General features: G+C 44.1%; 1 protein-coding gene across 2 annotated transcripts in view; it reads right to left on the reverse strand.

The window, feature by feature from the left end:
• Window positions 1-21,525, reverse strand: part of GRIPAP1 (GRIP1 associated protein 1) — a 78,947-nt gene that overhangs the window by 14,489 nt on the left and 42,933 nt on the right. For both annotated transcript variants that reach the window (XM_085899083.1, XM_085899082.1), the window contains exons 15-18: window positions 19,580-19,675; window positions 16,008-16,064; window positions 13,884-13,983; window positions 8,836-8,957 (exon numbers count right to left, since the gene is read on the reverse strand). In XM_085899083.1, the coding sequence (XP_085755209.1) occupies window positions 8,836-8,957; window positions 13,884-13,983; window positions 16,008-16,064; window positions 19,580-19,675 (375 nt within the window). The remainder of the gene's footprint in view (window positions 1-8,835; window positions 8,958-13,883; window positions 13,984-16,007; window positions 16,065-19,579; window positions 19,676-21,525) is intronic.

The raw sequence follows: 21,525 nt of genomic DNA on the forward strand, positions 1-21,525 counted from the left end.
TGGAAATATGTCAGATCGAATCAACACATCACACAGCACACTTAGTCCCAGAGTATAGTGCAGACTGAAATGAGAGCGAGAGAAGAACCTTCAGAGTTTAGGCTTTATTCCATTTGATTGGAGCCGCTTCTGTGGGCACACCGGGGAATACAGGTTCAGCTAGGAGTACATAAGCAGTAACGTATACATGTGCGATTAATCATTGCAGACTAAATCCGCGTAAGCACGGAGTTCGATATAATCTCCATTCTCACCAGTCAATGAGCACCTTCAGTTAACGAGCATCAAGTGAACAGCCGATGTAAATGGCAATGCCCCGGGGACAACCACTCGTGCCGCGGAGACCTCCCCTTATACGCGAGACGCACAACATGTGATCCCGCGTCATGTCCCTCAATTCACCTCAATTCACCACATTCTCCCCACCTTTAAAATGTAACTAGGGGCCCATCTTACACACCATGATTGCTTTAGCACTATAGGAGTATACATTTCAAGCAACGCGGACTAATAGGTCTACAGAAGCATACATGCCAAGCAGTGATTATTTTGAGTTGTAGGAGCATGGAAATGAGCATCGATATATGATATAATGAGCATATGGGAGCATGAGCAGCGAGAATGCCGATAATCCCCTTTACAGATTGAGTCGTCGAGGGGGCCTTATTCGTCGACCTCTCCGGGAGTAAATGGCAGTTTCACTTGAGGGAGACTCCCGATCCTCTTGGTGAGCCTCGACTTGTGCCGGGGATGACTCCTCGATCGCTCTCGGGTGGAACGCGGCGTCGCCCGGCGGAGTTCCTGGGGGGGAAATGTCAGAAGGAGGAGTGCCAGAAGGTGGTGTACCTGCGGGAGGAGTACCTGAGGGAGCCAGATGGCGAACCGACACAGTGGTCTCCCTGCCATCCGGGAGCCTGACATGAGCATACTCTGGATTAGTGTCAATGAGTTCGACCCCCTCCACCAGGGGTTCATACTTGCTTTGTCGGACCGGGCGTTTCATGAACACTGTACCGGGATGGGTCAGCCAGTTGGGCACCGTTTGACCGTCAACATAACGTCGCTGGTGAGTAAACATTCGTTCGTGAGGAGTTGCATTGGTGGACGTGCAGAGCAAAGAGCGTATGGAATTCAGAGCGTCGGGAAGAGTAACCTCCCACCGCTCGGGGCCCAGTCCTCTCGATTTCAGCGCCAGAGTTACGGCTTTCCAAATAACTCCATTATACCTTTCCACCTGCCCGTTTCCCTGTGGGTTGTAACCCGTCGTTCGACTAGTTGCTATGCCGAGCTCTAGTAGGAATTGTTTTAGCCCGGCCGACATGAAACACGGCCCTCTGTCTGAATGTATGTACGAAGGTTTCCCAAACATAGCGAAGAGGTCAGAGAGACATCTCACGACAGTGCCCGAGGTCATATCCGAGCACGGAAATGCGAAAGGGAACCTTGAATATTCATCAACAACGGTGAATATGTATCTGTTGTCTGTTTCGGTCGGCAGGGGCCCTTTGAAGTCGATGTTTAGTCTCTCGAAGGGGGAAGTGGCCTTGATCAGTCTGCCAGATGCCGCGCCAAAGAATCTGGGTTTTAGTTCAGCACAAACAGGGCATGAAGCATTCATTTGTTTAATATCTTCAACAGAATAGGGAAGATTTTGTCTGCGCACGAAATGTGCCATCCTGGTTACCCCTGGGTGGCAGAGAGACACGTGTAGGTCTTGCAAAGCCTGACTGATTGTTGCCGAACTGTAGACCCGAGAGAAGGTATCTGCAGCAGGGTTTTCCCTCCCGGGCCGGTAAACAATGTCGTAACTGTAGCAAGCTAGGTCTATCCGCCATCTCATAATTTTTTCATTCTTAATTTTCCCGTTATTTTTCCCATCAAACATGAATGCCACGGATCGTTGGTCCGTAACGAGCGTGAAGTGGTTTCCCAGTAAATAATGTCTCCATTTCCGCAGCGCTTCGACGATGGCGTACGCTTCCTTCTCTATCGCTGAGTGTCTCTGCTCGCTTCTAGAGAGAGTTCTCGAGAAGAACGCGACCGGCCGCCCAGACTGATTAAGTGTAGCAGCTATGGCGTGATTTGAAGCGTCGGTTTCCACCACGAAGGGCACCGAGCTGTCGATCGATAAAACCACGGACTTACTGATATCATCCTTGAGGTTGTGGAAAGCTCTTACAACAGCGGCATCTGGTGGAAAGTTTTTGCAATGCACTAGGGGATGTATTTTCTCGGAGTATTGCGAAATCCATCTCGCATAGTAAGCGAACATCCCGATCACCCGGCGCATTGTCTGCAAGTCCTGAGGTGGTGGAAGCTCACGGAGCGGGCGCAATCGTTCAGGATCAGGCTTAATTGTGCCGTCGGCTATCGTGTAGCCGAGAAGGTCAATTGACCTTGCCGAGAATACGCATTTCTCGTAGTTGAGAGTCAGATTATATTTTCTAGCAATGCTCAAGAATCTGTCTAGATTCCTATCATGTTCCCCCTGATCCCTACCGCACACTGTGACATTGTCCACGTAAACAAAAGTGTCTTTGAGGTTTTCATCTGAGATGATGTCGTCCATAACCCGTTGGAAGCAAGCTACCCCATTCGTGACACCGAAAGGTATTCTCCTGAATTGGTAGAGGCGCCTCCCTGCCTGGAATGCAGTGTAAGGTTTGTCTTCCTCTCGGATGGGAATTTGATGATAGGCGCTTCGCAAGTCGATGGTACTGAATACCTTATAATTGGCCACGCGTTCGACCATCTCGTCTATGCGCGGCAGGGGTAGGCATCGAGTTGGGTAAAGCGATTGACCGTTTGGGAATAATCGACAACCATTCGTTTCTTATGGTTCTGACTGCTGGTTACTAACACCTGTGCGCGCCATGGCGAGTCGCTCGGTTCTATAATTCCTTCTTCCAGTAATCGCTTGGTTTCTGAAGTGATGAAATTCATGTCAGCAGTGGTATATCGCCGCGATTTAATCGCTATCGGTTTGCAGACCGGCGACAAGTTAGCGAACAGCTGGGGGGACGTCACCTCCGCGGTGGTCAACGCATTTAAAATTAGACGAGGTTTGCTTCCTCCAAAGGGTATTTCGACGCTCGTGTGCTGCTTGAGGACATTATGACCCAGAATTACGTCTGCGCACAAATCACGAATCACCAGTACCCTTACATCCCGATGCGTGTACCCTTTTACGTCCAATTCAACATTGCAGTACCCTCGTACGCGGGATTGTAGTGAGGTGGCGGCCATGCATACCGTATTGTCAGTCGGGTGGATTACCCATTCCTGCCCTTCACTAGCGAGCTGTTGACGAAACTTTCAGAGCTACCGGTATCAATCAGTGCCTCAGCCGTATGCCCGTTAATTCGTACGTTGATGATAGCCTTGGATAGATTCCCCGGGGAGGCTGCAGTTAATTTATTTTGCGAGTAGAGAGCCGCAGAAGTGGGTTTATTTCTCCTTAGAGTAGATTTACATACCCTGGCATAATGCCCTTTCTTGTCGCAATTCATGCATGTGGCATCTCTGGCGGGACATTTTTGACGAGGGTGCCTTTTGTACCCACAAAAGAAGCATTTACCAACCGGAGCAGCAGCTGAGGAGTTTGACGTGGCCTGGGTATCCGACTCCTCGGGTGTTTCTCCATCCCCTATGTCTGGCTGTGTCTGTGCCAGTGGGGTTCCTTGGGTTCCCATCGTAGCAGCGTTCATTAGCAGCATCGGTGTCCCAAATGACTCAGATTGCTGCTGAGCCGTATCCATCGCTCGTGCCTGATCGACTACCTTGTCAAGAGTGGGTTGCGCTTTCTCTAGTAAGCGTTGCCGTATGTGGGCTGATCTGAGTCCTTGGATGAATGCCTCCCGTGTGGCTTCCTTTCGGTGTTCCTCGGCGCTTACGGCCCGGAAGCTGCAGTCTTTTCCCAGCTGATTCAGAGCTTGCAGGAACTGATCGATTGTCTCCCCGGCTGCTTGCTTGCGTGTGTTGAGAAGATGTCGTATGTATACCTCGTTCTTGGGCTTCACGTAGAGCGCTTGCAGCACGTCGATCGCTGCTTCGTAAGTGTCGCACTCCGAGAAGAGCCTGTACACGCTGGGCGAGACATGATTCACGAGAGCGGCAAATTTGTCGGCTCCTTCCTCGATGATGGTCAGATAGTGTGAGAAGGAACAGAACCAATGCGACCATTTCATTTCTGCGTCAGTCGCGTTTGGGTCTGCGTCGAACCTCTCTGGTTTGTAGATCTTGTCCATCGTTGGTTGAGAGAGCCGAGAAAACCAAATGGAATAAATTGAAATGAGAGCGAGAGAAGAACCTTCAGAGTTTAGGCTTTATTCCATTTGATTGGAGCCGCTTCTGCGGGCACACCGGGGAATACAGGTTCAGCTAGGAGTACATAAGCAGTAACGTATACATGTGCGATTAATCATTGCAGACTAAATCCGCGTAAGCACGGAGTTCGATATAATCTCCATTCTCACCAGTCAATGAGCACCTTCAGTTAACGAGCATCAAGTGAACAGCCGATGTAAATGGCAATGCCCCGGGGACAACCACTCGTGCCGCGGAGACCTCCCCTTATACGCGAGACGCACAACATGTGATCCCGCGTCATGTCCCTCAATTCACCTCAATTCACCACACAGACATCAGATTGATCAGCTTTTCTGACAACCCACGAAGAGTGAGAATCCTCCAGAGGGAATCCCAATTCGCCGAGTCAAACGCTTTGTAGAGGTCAACATAGACTGCATGCAGCCCCTGCTGGAACTCTCTCCTACGTTCGGTAAGGTCATGATCAATCGTTGACCTCTGGTGTAAAGCCTGACTGCTCTGGGTGCTGGTGCTCAAGCACATGGTGGTGAACCCTTTCAATAATTATCTGAGCAAAGACCTTGCCTGAAACTGAGAACAGCGTCACCCCTCAGTAGTTGTTGCAGTCCTGGCGATCACCCTTCCCTTTCCAGAGAGGGACAAGAAGGCCACTCTTCCAGTCAGTTGGAATGGTGCCTGTGTTCCAAACAGAGCACAGAACGGTATGCAACGACATGAGTTCAGAATTTCTGCTAGCATTCAGAGGCTCAGCACGGATGCCACAGATCCCAGGAGCTTGACCCCATTTCCACCGGTTCACCGCAGCCCTCCCGTCCAAAGGCAAAACATAGTAACTCATTTTTTGATCAAAACTGAGCTAATGCTAATTTTGGAGTTACGAGGTTATAGGCTTCATGTTAGTGTATAAGTTATTGTAATTTGTTCCCTATGTAAGCTTGTACGCTCATGGCAGGACCGAGCAACTCCTACAGAATTCGGTAAATACCACAAAAAAAACCTAGTATCTCAATGGACCAATCAGATGCCACGCTTTAGTCACATGACATCAAATGGCAGCGCTCTAACATCTGTAAAGGAATAATCAAATCTTCTCGAATGGATACGGCTTTAATATATATAAAAGCAGTTTTTCTTTGTTTTCTCAAAATCATTTAGAAGTGAGTTACTAGGTTCTGCCTTTGGACGGGAGAGCTTGTGTTTCCACAAACGAAGGTGGATCACAGTTGATTGGAGGGTCAGCAATAGGAATAGTAATACCCCTGACATCCAATTCAACAGCTGGTAGGTCAGCCGAGTACAGCCGCTCAAAATAACTGGCCCAGTGGGCTTTCACTTCCGACACCTCTGGCAAGAGCCCACCACCCTCCGCTCTAACTGCAGTGCACCAAGGGACAGGATTGGAGGAAAGCAATGCACAAATTCCCCTGTAAGCAGGACATGAATCACTTCACCACAGGTCACACATGGGTGACCTTTATGCTCTTCCCCCTCACAGAATCCTCGCACATGGGCATCCTTGCCCATCCTCAGCGTACGTACAGTTTTACACCTCAACTCCCTGAACAGCTCAGCTTTGCCATTAAGCCTGTCCCTGCGACTCTGGTCAATGGTATCCAGTGTCCTTGAGAGACAAAATTCTTCTTCGCCCTATGGTGAGTTCCAAGACATCCACCGGCATCATCAAGGATGGTAGTCATGAAGGCACTCCACAACTCTTCATGATTCCCCAAACTACCCAGATCCCCCCCCCCCCAAATCACCACTCAGCATGTTCACAAACTCCTCAGATACCCTCTCATCCTTGAGTTTGCCAATAACCAGCCGAGGATGGAATGGTGCCATTCTCCCGGTGTTAAGTTGCAATTTCAGAGTTGCCACAACAAGCCTGTGGTCGGCATTGAGGAACTGAGCACTCCGCTAGACCCTGCAGTTCTGGATCATCCTCCAGCAACCATCAATGAGCACATGGTCAACCTCCTTTACCACATCTCCAGCATTGGAATACCAAGTCCAGCAATGAGCCTGTGGGCACTGAAACCATGAATCAGCCACCCTCAGTCCATGACTTCTTGCAAAGTCAAGGAAAGTCATGCTATTCTGTTCATAGTTCCAGACCCATGGGGACCAACATGTCTCATAACCATCCCTATCAGTGCCAGTTGATGCATTGAAATCCCCCAAGACAAGCAGAGTATCTCGTCTGGGGCACTGACCAACCACAGAATGCATCCTTCATGGTGAGATCACTCGCCTCAGTCGGAGCATATACAGAGACCAGGGAAAGGACACCGAAGGAGTGACGAATCCTTCGTCTTATAAAATGCTCGTTGACCGGTGTTACCTCAATTATCATGGAAGTGAGCATGTGAGACACAGCAACAGCAACTCGTTGGGCATGGTAACAATCAGAGCAACTAGACCAGAAGTAGGTGTAACCACCTGCCATGATCTCTCCACTATCTGATCTCCGAACCTCAGCGAGTGCTGCAATACCAATGTTGAAACGCTGGAGCTCAGATGATAGCAGAAACAGGTGATCATCCTGTCTTTGGGATAGGAAATTCCAGGCACCCACCAGAAGTGACCAGCTCTGGTTAAACCAAGGAGACTGCCATCTGGTGGATGACACCTCAGCACCACTCCACCATACACCACCAAAATCTGACCCAGTAATTTTACGCCATGCTTTTCCTCCAATTATAAAAGAATGGGGGTCTCAAAGGCTTTGCCCCAATCCCATTGTCCAGTGAGCTGCCCTGCGAAGGGCAGCAGCACAGGAGGCAATCCCACGAAGTGGATTTTCAGTTTTCTTTGCATTTATGGGTTTTGCAGAATGAAGTGTTTTAAGGTGGCCGGAGTGCAAACACTGCCACCAATTTTCTTTTTCCGCCCCCCCCCCATCCCTACCCACCTTTTCTCCACAAGTTCCCCCTCCAAACGCAAGTCCAGAACCCGCTCCCCTCATGCTCAAGTCCTTCCAAACCCCTTCCCCACTTTCCACTTCCTCGCTCCCCCACTCCTCCCATAGTGTACAGTGACATTTGGTGAGGAGTTGCTCTCCACCACCCTCACCCCACTTCCCTGCACTTCCTCACATTCCCCACCCCTCTTCGCTCCCTCCTCCCTCTCCCTCCTCTTCCTCTCCACCCCCCCTTTAATATTCCCGTCAGCGAGGCGACGGGTTGTATTTGCTAGTAATAATAAAATGGTTTGTTCTTTTCCACATATTGCAACATGCTGAATTTAATGTGGATTACATCATAAAATAAAAATAAGACCAGAAGAAATTGTTGAAAATAAATAAATAAATAATAAAAACACTTTTAAAAAATAAAGTAGTAGAGTTAAATTATGAAAAAAAAACACCAATATCAAGTTACTCCAGCTCGCACAATTCTGATAACATCAAATCTGCTTTTCATTTAAAATGTAAACGAAGTCAAGCACTTCTTCAAACAGTTTGTTTTACAATGGAATTCAGGGATTTTGTCAGGACACCTAAGGATCCAAGTGGAGGTATTAATGGAAAAAAATTTAAGAAATGAAGTTGTAGTTTTTATAAGATTTTCCCATGAATGTGATGCAGAGTGATTGCATGCGTTCTTCCAGACTGGGGAGTGAACTGTGGCGTAACCAGGCTGAGGCAGACGAGGCAGTTGCCTCGTCGCTCACTTCCTGAAATATGATCTGGCCTGAGCCCTCTGGCCATCTGAGCTCCCTGGGGAGTAAACTGTCAAAGCTACCCAGCAGTGCTCTGAATACTCTTATCTCCACTCCTATCACAATACCTAAATAGGAAAATACCCCCCCCCCCACTAATATTACACAGGAAAATAAAATTATCCCTATGTTTACTTTGTTATTGTGTTTGCAGGATATCGATCATGAACATCCTTTAACAGATTTGGCCAACCAGATATATACTGTCACAAAACTAAAATCACACTATCAGCGCCCCCCCCCCCACCATCCCTATCGCTACGCGCACCGTCACATCACATCAACCAAGTTCACCTCTTTTCGCCTCGTCGCTTTTGGACCTCTGGCTCCGCCCTTGGTGAATACTGAGAAACTTGTTAAGTTGTGTATTCGGATGGCAGAAACTGAAGTGACATTTTCCGATTTTAATGTTCAATATATAACATTCTGTTTAAATAAGTTATTCCTCGATCAAGCTGATGATCATAAACTGATAAGTCGGACGGACGGACAGACAGATATGAACCAATTGCTTAGCCACACTTTTCGCTTCACGTGCATGGGGTAATAACTTGAAGGACTGACGAAAGGCGAACACTGTCAGCCGTACCTCATTCCCCATGCCGATAAACATATCAAATCAACTTGTAGTTAATAAGATCCATCCATAATAACATTTGTTTCTTATCCAGCGAAACATACACTTGTCATTTGTCAGACAAAAACAAACAAACAAAAAAAACTCTTGTAGGTTCTACTGTCATGACAAAGAAAAACCCACCAAGAGATAATGGAATAAAAGCTAACCTTGTTGGAAATGGGTTGTTCTCGAAGGATCTCATGATAACTGAAGGAGGAGATACTGCTGCTGTCGCCGGTCTGAGCACGGTTCGGAGATCCAACATCGGCCAGGCCCAAATCGTCCAGTCCTGGTGGTTCATTACAAAAAATATTTGCACAACAGCTGTATGTAGTCAAGTGTGAGAATTCTACATACTTGTGTACATGCATAACCCAGTATATTGAGTTTATAAATTGTCATATAATGTACATATGGCTTAAAATCGTGAGGTTGGATTGTTTTTTTTCGTTATATTTGTTTGTAGCTCCAAATTAAGAAGAAAAAAAAGGTTCTTGTATAACAATGCCATTTAAAAATGCATAAAATAATACTGTAACATGCATGGCAAATGGTGGGGGCTGCTGTGAGAGTCTGTACTGTCAGCTTGAGTTTATCGGGACACAATGTCATATACAGGGTGTGTCAATAAAAGGTTAACCGCTGCATATGACCTTTGTACTTTTTGTCATTACCTTTTTTTGTTTTGCAGGAGTGATCAATGATCTTTGGAGAAGTCATTCAAGCATAACCAAAGTATTCGATGGAAAAAAATGACGTTTTCTACGGAGCAAAGAGGAAACATTGCTAAGTGGTAATTTGAGACCAAATCAATTGCTTCCGTCCAGACGAAGTTCTGTACTAAATATGGAGCACATCCCAGAAACAAGCCAAGCAAGCCAGCCATTTGGAAACTTGTGAAAAAGTTCAAAGGTGAAGGAACCATTCTCAACATTAACAAGGGAAGGTCCGGTGGCCCAAGAAATGTACGGTGTGAAGGAAACATGGAACGAGTTCATGAGGCAGTCATGCAAAGTCCGAAGAAATCGCATCGACAAAGATCGGCTGAACTGAGTCTCACTCCCAGTAGTATCAGAAGAACAATGAAACAAGATTTAAACCTCTTTCCTTACCACATCACAACAGCCCATAAATTGACCGATGGGAATAAAGCAGCACGAGTCGCTCTGTGTGAGATGCTGCAGCAGAAGATGGAGGCAAATGCTAACTGGAGTCACGATGTGTGGTTTAGTGACGAGGCACACTTTCACATCATTGGTGCTGTCAATTCACACAACAACATTTTCTGGGGAGGTTAACGCCAAGATGAGGTTGAAGAGAAGTCGCTTAACGGTCGGAAAGTCACTGATTTTGTGGGTGTCAGCTACAGAGGTGTGCTTGGGCCATATTGGTTTGAAGACAAAAATGGAAGAACGGTTACCATCAATGAAGAACGATACCGGTAGATTGTCAACGCATTTTACGAAGACTTGAAGCAATCAATGAGCACTGCAGCCCTCCGGCGACAGTGGTTCATGCAAGACGGTGCAACCCCACATACAGCCAATGAAGCAATTGCCTTTCTGCGTCAAACATTCGGACGAGTTCTCAGTTTGCGTATGGAAAATGAATCGTCTCCACACAGCCCCGACCTCGATCCGCTGGATTTTTTTTCCTTTGGGAGTTTGTAAGGATAACGTCTACAAGGAACACTCGAGATCTGAAACTGATCTGAAGGCAGCAGTTGAGTCTTATGGGCAGACAGTAACCATTAAAACTTGCAGAAACATCATTGGAAACTTCGCAATTAGTGTGAATGCATGTTGTGTGCGTGGAGGTGTTCACATTGAACACCTCAAATGTAAGCGCATTAACACATAATGAGTTTCATTTCTCCACAATTTGGTTTTCATTTTCTGAGTTAAATTTTTTTTTTATATAACTCGATGTTTTGGTTCATAAAGTTTTGAAGTGGACAACCTTTAATTGACACACCCTGTATGATTGGTGCCACATATAAAAAGCTGTAAGCCCGTATTAACGCACAGCCCCCACCTCTGATTATATCCCACCCCAAAACTCAACCTCTCGCCCCCCCTCTCCCCCCCAGTTTACCGAGCATGGAACAAGCAGAATTAGCATCACGTGTGCAACAATATGTCCTTGCAGTTGACGAGACTCTGCCCACGGGCAGATTATAAAGGATATATGGGTATTATGTGCGGAGAGTGAGGCAGTATGGTGAATGAGGAAATGTCACAACTACAAGGAGAGTGACCATTGCAATTGGAGTGCCATACTCCATGCAGGGATGTCCCGCTGATAAAAAAAGGCCAAAACCCACCATCACCAAACCCACTCCTCCTTCATGATCCCAATTCTCCTCAGTTAAGTTTCTCCCCTTGGTTCCTTTGCCATTTCACATCCCACTCTTCGAGTCCTTAACCACATCTGTAGCAAAGAGTTATCACCATGTGCATTACATCTGTATGGCATGCTTTATGAGGTGTGTGGCTTTGTACCCCATGCACATGACTAATGGTGGCAGGAGTGGGATTCATGTGACTATATTGTAGAGCAATGAAAAGTCAATAATTGTTAGGTAAAGTTTTACTTGTACACTTTACAATAACAATGCAATTAATAACTCAACATTATCTACTTTGAAGAAAGCATATTTGATTTTTTTTTCCATTCATGTGAATTTGAATTGTCTGAAAACATTCAGCCACCCCAATAAAACTGGAGCTTTTTAAAGGCTGCCTGGGAAATGTAACCATTCTGGAGCCAAACATGGATGTTAATATTTGCCACAATTCTTTCAACCAATGAATTGCTTCTTACTCTTCCATGAGCCTCACTCACTCTTGTAGAGAGAAAAAAAAAATCTTCCCTGCAAATTCCATATTCTTCTGATCCTCAGTTGGGATCAGGACAACATGACAATATGACTCAACAGTGACTTTAAAATGCCAAATTCTGCATTTCAAAACCACTTGTGGCTAGAACATTTTTAAACCAAGAAATATAAACATAACAACGCTGCCAAATCAATGATTAAAGTGATCTTGAGAAAGAATGTTCTCAAGAACCAATCAGCCTGCCAATCCAGCTATAATGCTTCGGTAATGAACTATCTTGGTGGGAGTGGATCAAGCCTGAAAGGAAATTAATTCGCCGAGGTCACCAATCGAACTCTGAGCTTCTCAAACGTTCACAAAATTGGGACATGGAATGCAACATCAATAAATCAGGGAAAATTTGATGTAATTAAGTTAAGAATGATGAAACAATTTTGCAGTTATAAAATTTAAATGTAGACACGGTGAATAAGCATGCATGATAGGAAGAGTTGTGACGTTGGACAAATTTCTATTTATAGCCCTCAGATCAAAGGGATGTATGCGGCCATAAGTGTGACAGAAGACGTGACAGAAGACACAGGACAGAATAGCCAATTATATAACAGCGCGATGTCGCCGCGCTGTAATAAAGTGAGAGATGCTGAGTAGATGTAAGCACTCTTGCCATAAAGTTTTCCAGATAATGCAATTTAAAAATAATAATAATAATCTAACTGAGCATATTTACTTTAAACAAGCAAGGCTGCGATTCCTCCTCCTCCATATTTACACAAGAAATGTGAAATTGCCAAGGCATTAAACCTTAACTTTTGATACTGTTTGGAGAATTATATTCAGTGAAGAAAATATTGAGGAAGGTTCCGTAAGTGTAACGTCGTTGAGAGCACCAAAAAATAATGAACCAGCGGGATCGCCACGAAGGCTCCCGTGGCTGGGTTTTCTGTGGGGACATCTCCGGAGTTTGGAAGGCAAAATAAAAAAATTAAATATTGAATTAAAAGAACGATGCACATAATGGGAGGGTTAGAGTAGGAGTTCAAAAGAGAATTGGAAAAAATATTGTAATAATATTTTCATTAATTTACTCTGAAATATTTACACTCGATTTGTGAGGCGTCGCTCTCCTCCCCCCCCCCCCCAACCTTCCTTCCTTCCTCACCTCCTCTCTTCTTTCTCTCACTTGTACCTCCTCCCTCCTGAAGTATATCGCAATGTGTGGTGAGGTGTCCCCCTTCCTCGCTCCCCCCCCACTTCCTCATCCCCTCCCCTTCCTCACGTCTCTGTCTCTACCCACTCTCTTAGTATTCCCATCAGCGAAATGGGTGGTATTTCCAATTATGGAATAAATTTCCCACAATAATTTAGATGTAGTGAATTCTGGGAAATATTCATTTACCCCAAATTGTGATTCTGTTCATCATCCATCCTGGTCGGTGAGAAGGCGTACTCAACTAGCCTCACCAAATCTAAGTACTGCCTCATGTCAATCATGAAGCATGATGAAAAAAATTAAACAGAACAAGTCCCCTACCAGTACCAAAGAATGTTCATTAATAGCACGTTTGGTGCCAAAAATAATAAAAATTATAAATAACCCGATGTACATGCACGAAGCAAAAACATGCATAAGGCTTATGTGCATATATAATACATTTTGGTTATATACCTGGGGATCATTCCAATTGCCCTGTGCCATTGACTAACACCCAGGCCTAAGTCATGCTGATCTGTGCTGCTTCATGCAATGGCAGCGTATGATTTTATCGGGGCGGAGTCAGGCCAGCTATCCAGCCAATGGGTGTAAAGCAGTAGGGTAGAGTCAGGGCAGCTGAACACTGACCCGTGTATAACATGTGATATTGTCTAATTCTAAAAAGGGTATAACTGAAAAATTGACAAAATTCCCTGAAACTCAAACTTCTTCTGTAACCTACCATAACAAAGCCATGTACCAAGTTTCAGTTGAATATGTTAAAGGGTATGGGAAAGAAAAAAAAGTCGGAAAAAACAGGTGGAACGGACAGACGGACGAACGGACAGCCAGAGAGGAAACCTACAGTCTCCTCCGGTAAAACCAGTAGGGGACGAATAAATATAACAACATTCAAGTGATGTCAGGAATTTGCACCTTGCCAATCTAACAAAAACGCTTCTGTAATGATGCATCTCAAAACGGTCTAGATGTACATGCAAGCACGTTTCAGATTGCTTGCGTGCACAACAGCTGAAGACGAGTCATTTTATATGAATTACAAAGATATTAGTAGTCAACAGACAAAGTAACAGGATTTGAACTGGTCATCCTAATATTATAAACAAAATGTTTTGACGAGAATGCCAAAATGGTCAACACAAAATCCTGAATGACAAACCTGGTCGGCCCTTGCTGTTGGTGAGCAGTTCTTGCAGCCTCTCCTGCAACCGATCTCCACGTTTCCTCTCTCCATGAAGCTGTCTCTTTAGATCCTTTAGCTTAAACACAAAATTAAGTGTTTGGCTTTTACAAGCGAATTATGTGTTGGCAGCTTACACATTCTGTTACAATGGGACAATAAGGGTAGTTCAAAGCTGAAGTAGACTTTTTTATTCTTGAAAATCAAAAAGCAGTGAGGTAATGAAACTTATGTTATTTCTCAAGGTATTCCCCTGGTACACGTATACGTTTGTCCCATCAACATGGTAACCGTTTGATGCAATCTATGGGATGGATTAGGTATGCAGCAATTTCAGGATGTGTGCTTTGAGGTCTTCAACATTCATAAACTTATCACCCAGATATTAGTTTATGCAGAGATGAAAATCACAAGGTGACAAGTGCAGAGTGTATCGGCGATGACTTAGAACTTCCCAACCAATAGCAACTAGAGTAGTACATTTACCATACGAGGATGATTATTATAGTGCAGAATAGCCATGTCCTGAGACAGAAAAGCTGTCCATAGTCTGTGCATTGCTAGCCTCAGTCCATTGCATAACAAGTTAATCGGTGTGCCTTCATGATTTTGCCACATTAAAGAAATTTAATGTGGGTTCAACTGCTAAGGTCCGAGAACACTTGCTATAAAAGTTTTCCAGATGATGCCTAAACTTCTTTTTCATTTTTGGTGGTAGGAACTTTTTTGTTTTTTGTTTTTTTTGGTGGCCTATTGCATTGTCGCTTGCTTTGACTCGGGTACGAAATAATGGACCCAGGTCCTCCTACCTCTAGCAGCATTCTCGGTGCTATGTTGCCATAGCCACACAATTTGCCTTTACACGAGGTCCTCTGGTAACTACCTTGCATGAACCCAAATACATTTCAAGGTAGAATGAATGATTGTGTCCACACTTCTAATACTGACATCCAATTCAACTAAAATGTCACATGTAGCAATCTAGCGATGCCACAAAATTATCTTTTCAACATGTCCAAATGTTTGAGTGACAGCAGTTGGTTGCATGTGAGATGCTCAAGATCGCTCACCAATTCAAGACCATTTTAAAACTCTGCACAATTTAAACATTAGGTTCATGCATGACCACATTGTGCAGACAGCCTCCAATAAAACCGAGTTGGTTTGACACATTCTCATTCAGAAGGAACTTAATGATACACCTCTGACCCACAGCACATATGACTGTTGGCTGCCATCTTTGATTTACTCAGAATTCTTCAATGTGTGTAGATTTCACTTCCTGTATAATTTTCTCAACGTAGACAATACCATTACACAAATTTCACCATCAAGATATTTTACATGTTCTACTACAAAAAGTCCACATCAACGTTGAACTACTTTTATAAAACCCGGAAAACATTCTCAATAAACTGCACTCAACAAAATCAAGTTACCTAGGAAACACAGGGTTGCAGAACTCTTTCAGATAAGTGACTGAGAGCAACAATCTAGTGTGAATTATTTACCCGCCACAATTATTCCCACATTCTTATGGAGTTGGTCGGGGGAAGGTTGGCCCAAGTCGTTCATAAACCAGCTGGCCAGGCCTCACATTTGACCGAGGTTAGGGTAGGAATTTAGAACTTGTCAATGGTGCCGGCGATAGCTTGCCTACTCTTTGCGAAGGACACCGTGGGATCTTCAACATCCACCAATTAATGCTGGCAAACGGGATGTCTAACATACACGTTGATGAATCACCCTGCCTATAAAACACCGGGATGACAGTTCATAGATGGGCCGGGATTCAAACCCAGGCTAGACAGTTTAAAGGTGAGTGTGAATATCTCTTGGCCATCCTGCCAGCCCAGCAACAATCTATTGACCGACTAATGAAAATCGTGAACAGTTTCCAAACTGTAGCTCCTCCTGCAGGTGAACCATTTCACTGCAAGGGTTTTTATTTTTATATTTTTTAAAGATTGCTGGGATATAATTTTGTTCTTTGACTCAGACTCAGGCATGAGTTAATCTACAGGTTTGACCACAGTTTGTTGGTTTATTTTAAAGTTATAATATATTTTACTCGTAGCAAAAGTTATGGTAAATAAAACTCACTGCAGAAATTCCTTTTTTCTCCAATATTTTCTGTTGATCCATCATATCTTTCATTTCCTGCAATAACAATCATTGGTTGTTTAAAAGGACTTTCGGTCAAGTAAATTACAAGCAAAATAAATTTGTCAATCTCATGCTAAAACCCTCTCCCTTCCACCCCAAATTAAATCCTGACTTCATATTTAAGCATAACTCCAGACAGCCATTTTGACTTTGCCATCTCAGCCAAAACCATGTGATTAGAAAACAAAAACAACATTTCCCAGTGCAGGCCAATTTGGACTTTTTGCACCCACGATCTGACCACCACCTCGACCCACTAAAGCAATACGTCACGTCAGGTCTACGTAGAAAGCAAATAAATCCCTTTTCCCTGTCACTCATCGCAGATTTCAAACTTTGGTTGTCTACAAAGTGTACGCTAATGAAAGAGCTCGGAAACGGTACGGACCAGGATGCAACGGAATAAAGGGAATAGCAAAAAAAAAGAGGGGGGACAGCAAAAAAGAGGGGGGAAACTGATAGCAGGGTTGAAGGACAAAATAAAGGGAGACTTGGACAAATAAGGGATGTGGGTAAGAATGAGTGGCACAGGGGGTGAACAAGATGGATTCAGAAGTAAAACTGAATTTTGATGGAGGTGGGCTTGGAGGTTGGGTGGGGGTGATTTAATGGGTGTATAAAAGATCATGGTTTTGGGTTGGGGATGATCTGAGATGGTGGGGAACAGCTGTTTTGAAAACCTGGAGGGAAGAGTGAGATTGAATTGAAGAGTATATGGAAGTTGATCCCACAGGGGGAAAAAAAGAGTAACGAATTAGTGAAGGTGAGCAGTAATGCTGGATTTAGGGAGTTTTACCGGAATGTGGTTGATGGCAGACTGTGTGCGGCCTGCAGAAACGTTGGGGGGGGGAGGACAAAGCCCAGGAAGGGCAGAGGGTGCAAGACCAGAAAGGCAGCAGAAGACAGAGACTACCGACCTGTTTGCTCTGGGAAAGTGATAGGCCCATAAACTCAGCTTCATTGCATAAGATTCCAATGCTCTTGAAGGCTTTGGTTTCCACTGGGTCAAGTTGAGAAAGTTGTCAGCAGGCGAACCAGGAAGATTCCAATGATCTTGAAGGCTTTGGTTTCCACTGGGTCAAGTTGAGAAAGTTGTCAGCAGGCGAACCAGCCCAGAGGGGAAAGCAGTACTTCATCAAGCGGCGGATGAAGGCCTTGTGGGTTTATAGGAGTTCAGGTGTGCCAAGAAAGGACTTTATACGATGGAGGATGCCCAGTCGGTGGCTGACTTTGGAGGCCAACTTTGAAATGGTGTTTACCCAATAAAGATAATGGCTGATAGTGAGACCCAGGAGTTTGAATGACTGAACTTCAAGAGGATTGTTGAGAAAGTAGATGGGAAGGCGTTTGCTAGACGATCTTATCAGAGAGAGATAGCGACATTGTGACTAGCTACCTCTGATCTTGTTGGGATTTAAAGACATATTCCAAGTGTATGATCAGTTTGTGATTATATCAAGGTCTGAAAAGAGGGAAGAGGCTGCTGCCTGCCTATCTGAAGGATGAGGGATGTAATGGCAGAGGGTGAAGTTGTCATCCATTACTAGAGAGTAAGGTGGTCTGTATGTGTCGCCCATTGTTGTCTAACAAGCCACCTTCCCTCAGTATTCCCACCAGGAAAGATATGGTTCAAGATCACAAAACCTTAATGGAAATCACGAACAGGTACAGGAACAGACCATAGCAGGCAGTGAGGAAAAGGGAAAAAGAATGAAGCCTATTTGGTGTTCCCAATCTGAAAGTGTGGCTCATTATGCTAGGAGCCAGGTTCAAATACAAAAAAAGTCTGTTTATAACAAATATCTATATTCCATGGAGTAATTATCAAAAATTGATCATACTGACATCTCCCATAACACCCACCCCCAAGCCCAACAAATTAGTGCCATATGAACTGCCCATAAAGTTATTTTTTTGTTTACTGAATTTGTCTGTCATGGCACAACAGATTGGTAATTTTTAAAAGTAAATAAATAAATAAAAATTACACATGTCACTGTTCATTGTAGAGTTGGAATTCTCTCAATTAAAACAGGATATTCCAAAGGTGGCTATTTGTTCTCACAAAACTCACCATGAGTGTTCCTCATAAATGAACTCTCCCTGTGTTATATGGATTTACGGCCATTATTATCCCTATGCTTTTTGAAAAAAATGGGGGATATTGTAATTATGTCTGTCCGTCCATCCGTCATGCTATCTCCTCCTAAATGGTTGGGCAAAAATTCACCAAACATGAACACATGGCACAAATGAATGTGCAAGAGCAATATCATTTTGGCTTCACCCCCTGGGGCAGGGTCAAATACCAAGATAAATGCAATTACAGGAATATTTTAAACATTTGAGCCTCAACATAGTATACAAAAACAACAAAAAAAACACTGGGTATATGCAATCAACATTGGGAGACGCATGGAACACGTAACAATGTTTCTTGAAAATAACCCCCGGTTCATGCCCCAAGGGGTGGGCACTTCGGTCATAGGGGTCAAAATTTTAGCTCAAAATTTGATATTGGGTCATTCCTGGTGGAACCTTTTGCCATCTTTCAACTTTGCTTTTGGTGAGAAGCGTGGGGATTTGCGATGGCGCACCAACAACTTTGCTCTAGTTTGATTTTTACAATAAAAATACATTGCAAATTTAATCATTGTGGAATTTTTTTTCTTTTTTTTGAAGGACAATCGGTCTAAAATGTGGTTTGAGACCATGCCAACATCTTTTCTTTAAGTTATATAATAACATTCAAGTGATGTCAGGAGTTTGCAATTTGTTGATTCGTTCATGTGACAAACGATTTGGATTTTGTTTTGCTTTAGAAGGTTCAAAAAAGCGAGGTTCTTTCAAGCAAAAAGCATCGTGTGAGGCGATCTTGGACCAAAATGGAACCCATGAGGGCAAATGATGACAATGTCCGATGATCTTTCAGGAAATGGTCAAAGGTCTAAACCTCCATCCTGGATGAAGGATACAAAATGATATGACATCTTTAACATGTGTGCATGCATGTGATTTCTGCCCAGTGATCTGAATATCAAAGTAAAGAAATTCGCATATGCGGGAGTACTAAACGGCGGGAGTACTATGACTCTCAAACAAGGCAAATGCCTCGTCATCTAACTCGTGACGCACATGAATGAATGAATGAGATTTCCACTGTCCCGATTGACTATCCATCAAAACCACAGCCAAGGGAACAGGCTTGGCAGAATCAACGGGGAAAGAAGACCCTTTTGAGCTCGTCTCTTGAGCTTGAAGAAGACCCAGCCAGATTCCGTGAAGGGACGTGAGAGGCATTGAAAATAAGTGGGAGGCCTGCCAGGGCCTGCGAGGTCTGACTCCGGAAAGGGTGTGGGGTGTGGGGTGCGCGGTGATGCTGATCCGCTGGTGAAATAACATGACTCTTACCATTCCTTTCTCTGATCCAGTGAGACAGGACACATGCACACACACACTGGTTACTTAATTTACACTTCATGGAGGTGACAAGGAAGACATTTCCTCGCCTGTTTCAGAGATTCCATATCCTTCAGCAGTTCTTCATTTTTCTCCTGGACGATCCTCGTTTCTTCTTTACCAGCACAAATCTCCTCATCCTTGTGCTAAAAAAGAAAAGAGCAAGACAAATCTCAACTAGAGAGCACCCCAAAAATGCAAACCCATCCGCATCCGCTATGTACTCAAACTTGACGAAAACAACAGCTTAAAAAAAAAAAAAAAAATTACTTATTAATCACCATTCTCCATATTCTCATCACAAAAGGTTTGTTGGAAATTTGAAGACAAAAGCTCAAATGGTAAACTAGAAAGCAGGGAATGTATGTCATGCATCCCAATAAGGATTGTTACCGAAAATGGCTCACTAAGCTTCTAAAAGAAGCCGAAAATACTTGGGAAAATACCTGAGAGAAAGGAGTGTGCCTCTGCACAAAGAGTTGGAGAACTTTCTGATCGACTCGTGCAAAAAGTTCATATCTTGCAGCCCATACTACAGAAATGCCTGGCGATGTGTGCCCATGCCTGTGGCCAGGCCATGGACGAAAGCGTTCTACCCAACCTCCCCAACCATGCCCATCAGTAAGTGGACTTTGTACCCTGTGGGATTACATTGTGTGATCGTGGCAGGCTTGGTGATTTACCTTATGAAAATCTACAAATGGAAAGATGATGCCATCATTCCCAACATTCAGACAGACTTCCCATAGGGAGACACCATATCTGGTTTGGTTGGTTCATCACACCAATGAGGTGGTCATATCTGAGGATTGTCAATGCACAGCATAAGTTTTAAATGATGGCATTTACTATTAATCATGTTTGGGAGGAGGGGGTGAGAAGAGTTGGAATTATATGGGCTGTGAAGGCTGTCATACATTTGTTTTTTGTTTGCTTCAGGGGATCACAAGATAAATTATACTAGCTTTTTGCATCTATTCGTAAAGGTTGAAGCATCCATCCATGTGTACGTGTGTGCGAGTCCGTGTGTTATATCCACTGCCACCACTCACTTGTACCAACAGGAAATGGTACGTACTCAACAACTCTCATCCATGGATATTTCTCGTATTTCCTATATTACCGTGAGTCCGATTTGCATGCAGCAACAGAACATTTGTGGTTAACCATTTTTAAATTGCCACTCTTTCATCTAAATGCTGAAAATTACATTTAAAAGACTATTTGAATTCCACATTTCGTGCTAGCAACGGCAGGTTAAAAGTGCCTGGTGAGCAGAATCCGGTCAATAAAACCACACACAGAGCGCATGCGCAAAAGGCCTCATTAGCATTCATACATCATTTTGAAAGTCGTGTATTATTAATTAGTCTTCTCCATATTCTCAGAGTAAAGGTTTGCTGAAAATTTCATGTCGAAAGCTCAAATGGTAAAGAAGTTATGAATAGGGCACAAACGTGTGCATGGTCTCCTGCTGTGCAGACAGATTAACTACAGTTTCAACAGCTTAATGTTACATTATGTGGAAAACAGATATTAATCACAAAAGGCATTACACAATCATCACTGACCATCATTTTTCATCTGAAGACTTCATCAGCCAAGTGTAAAACCACGAAAACAATCAGATTTAGTGCAGATGTTGTATATTGTCAGTCAGGCCAGATTAGATCAGTGACTTGCTGCAGGTACCATGTAAACCTGTAGTAACCTGTTTCATGGTCGGATTGTCTGCGACTAAATAGTCTCCCCCACCAGGTTTCCTGGTGATGAGGGTGCATGATATGGAGACCCAGCAGGACTAAAAACAAAACCTGTCAAAGGGTGGAGGAGCTCCTTGTGAGCCAACGGTCATTCATACCTCGTGCCCAACTGTCTGCGGACATCCTCCTGCAGTTTGGGTAATTTTTGAGGAGGTTGGTGACAGGATTTGCACTCCAGCCAACATAAAACCCCTCACTCCACAAAACACAAGAAAAACGTAAAGAAAATTGAA

The sequence above is a fragment of the Eptatretus burgeri genome, chromosome 10, assembly GCF_056783735.1.
Source record: "Eptatretus burgeri isolate ZD-2024b chromosome 10, Ebu_testis_v1, whole genome shotgun sequence".
Taxonomy (NCBI): Eukaryota; Metazoa; Chordata; class Myxini; order Myxiniformes; family Myxinidae; genus Eptatretus; species Eptatretus burgeri.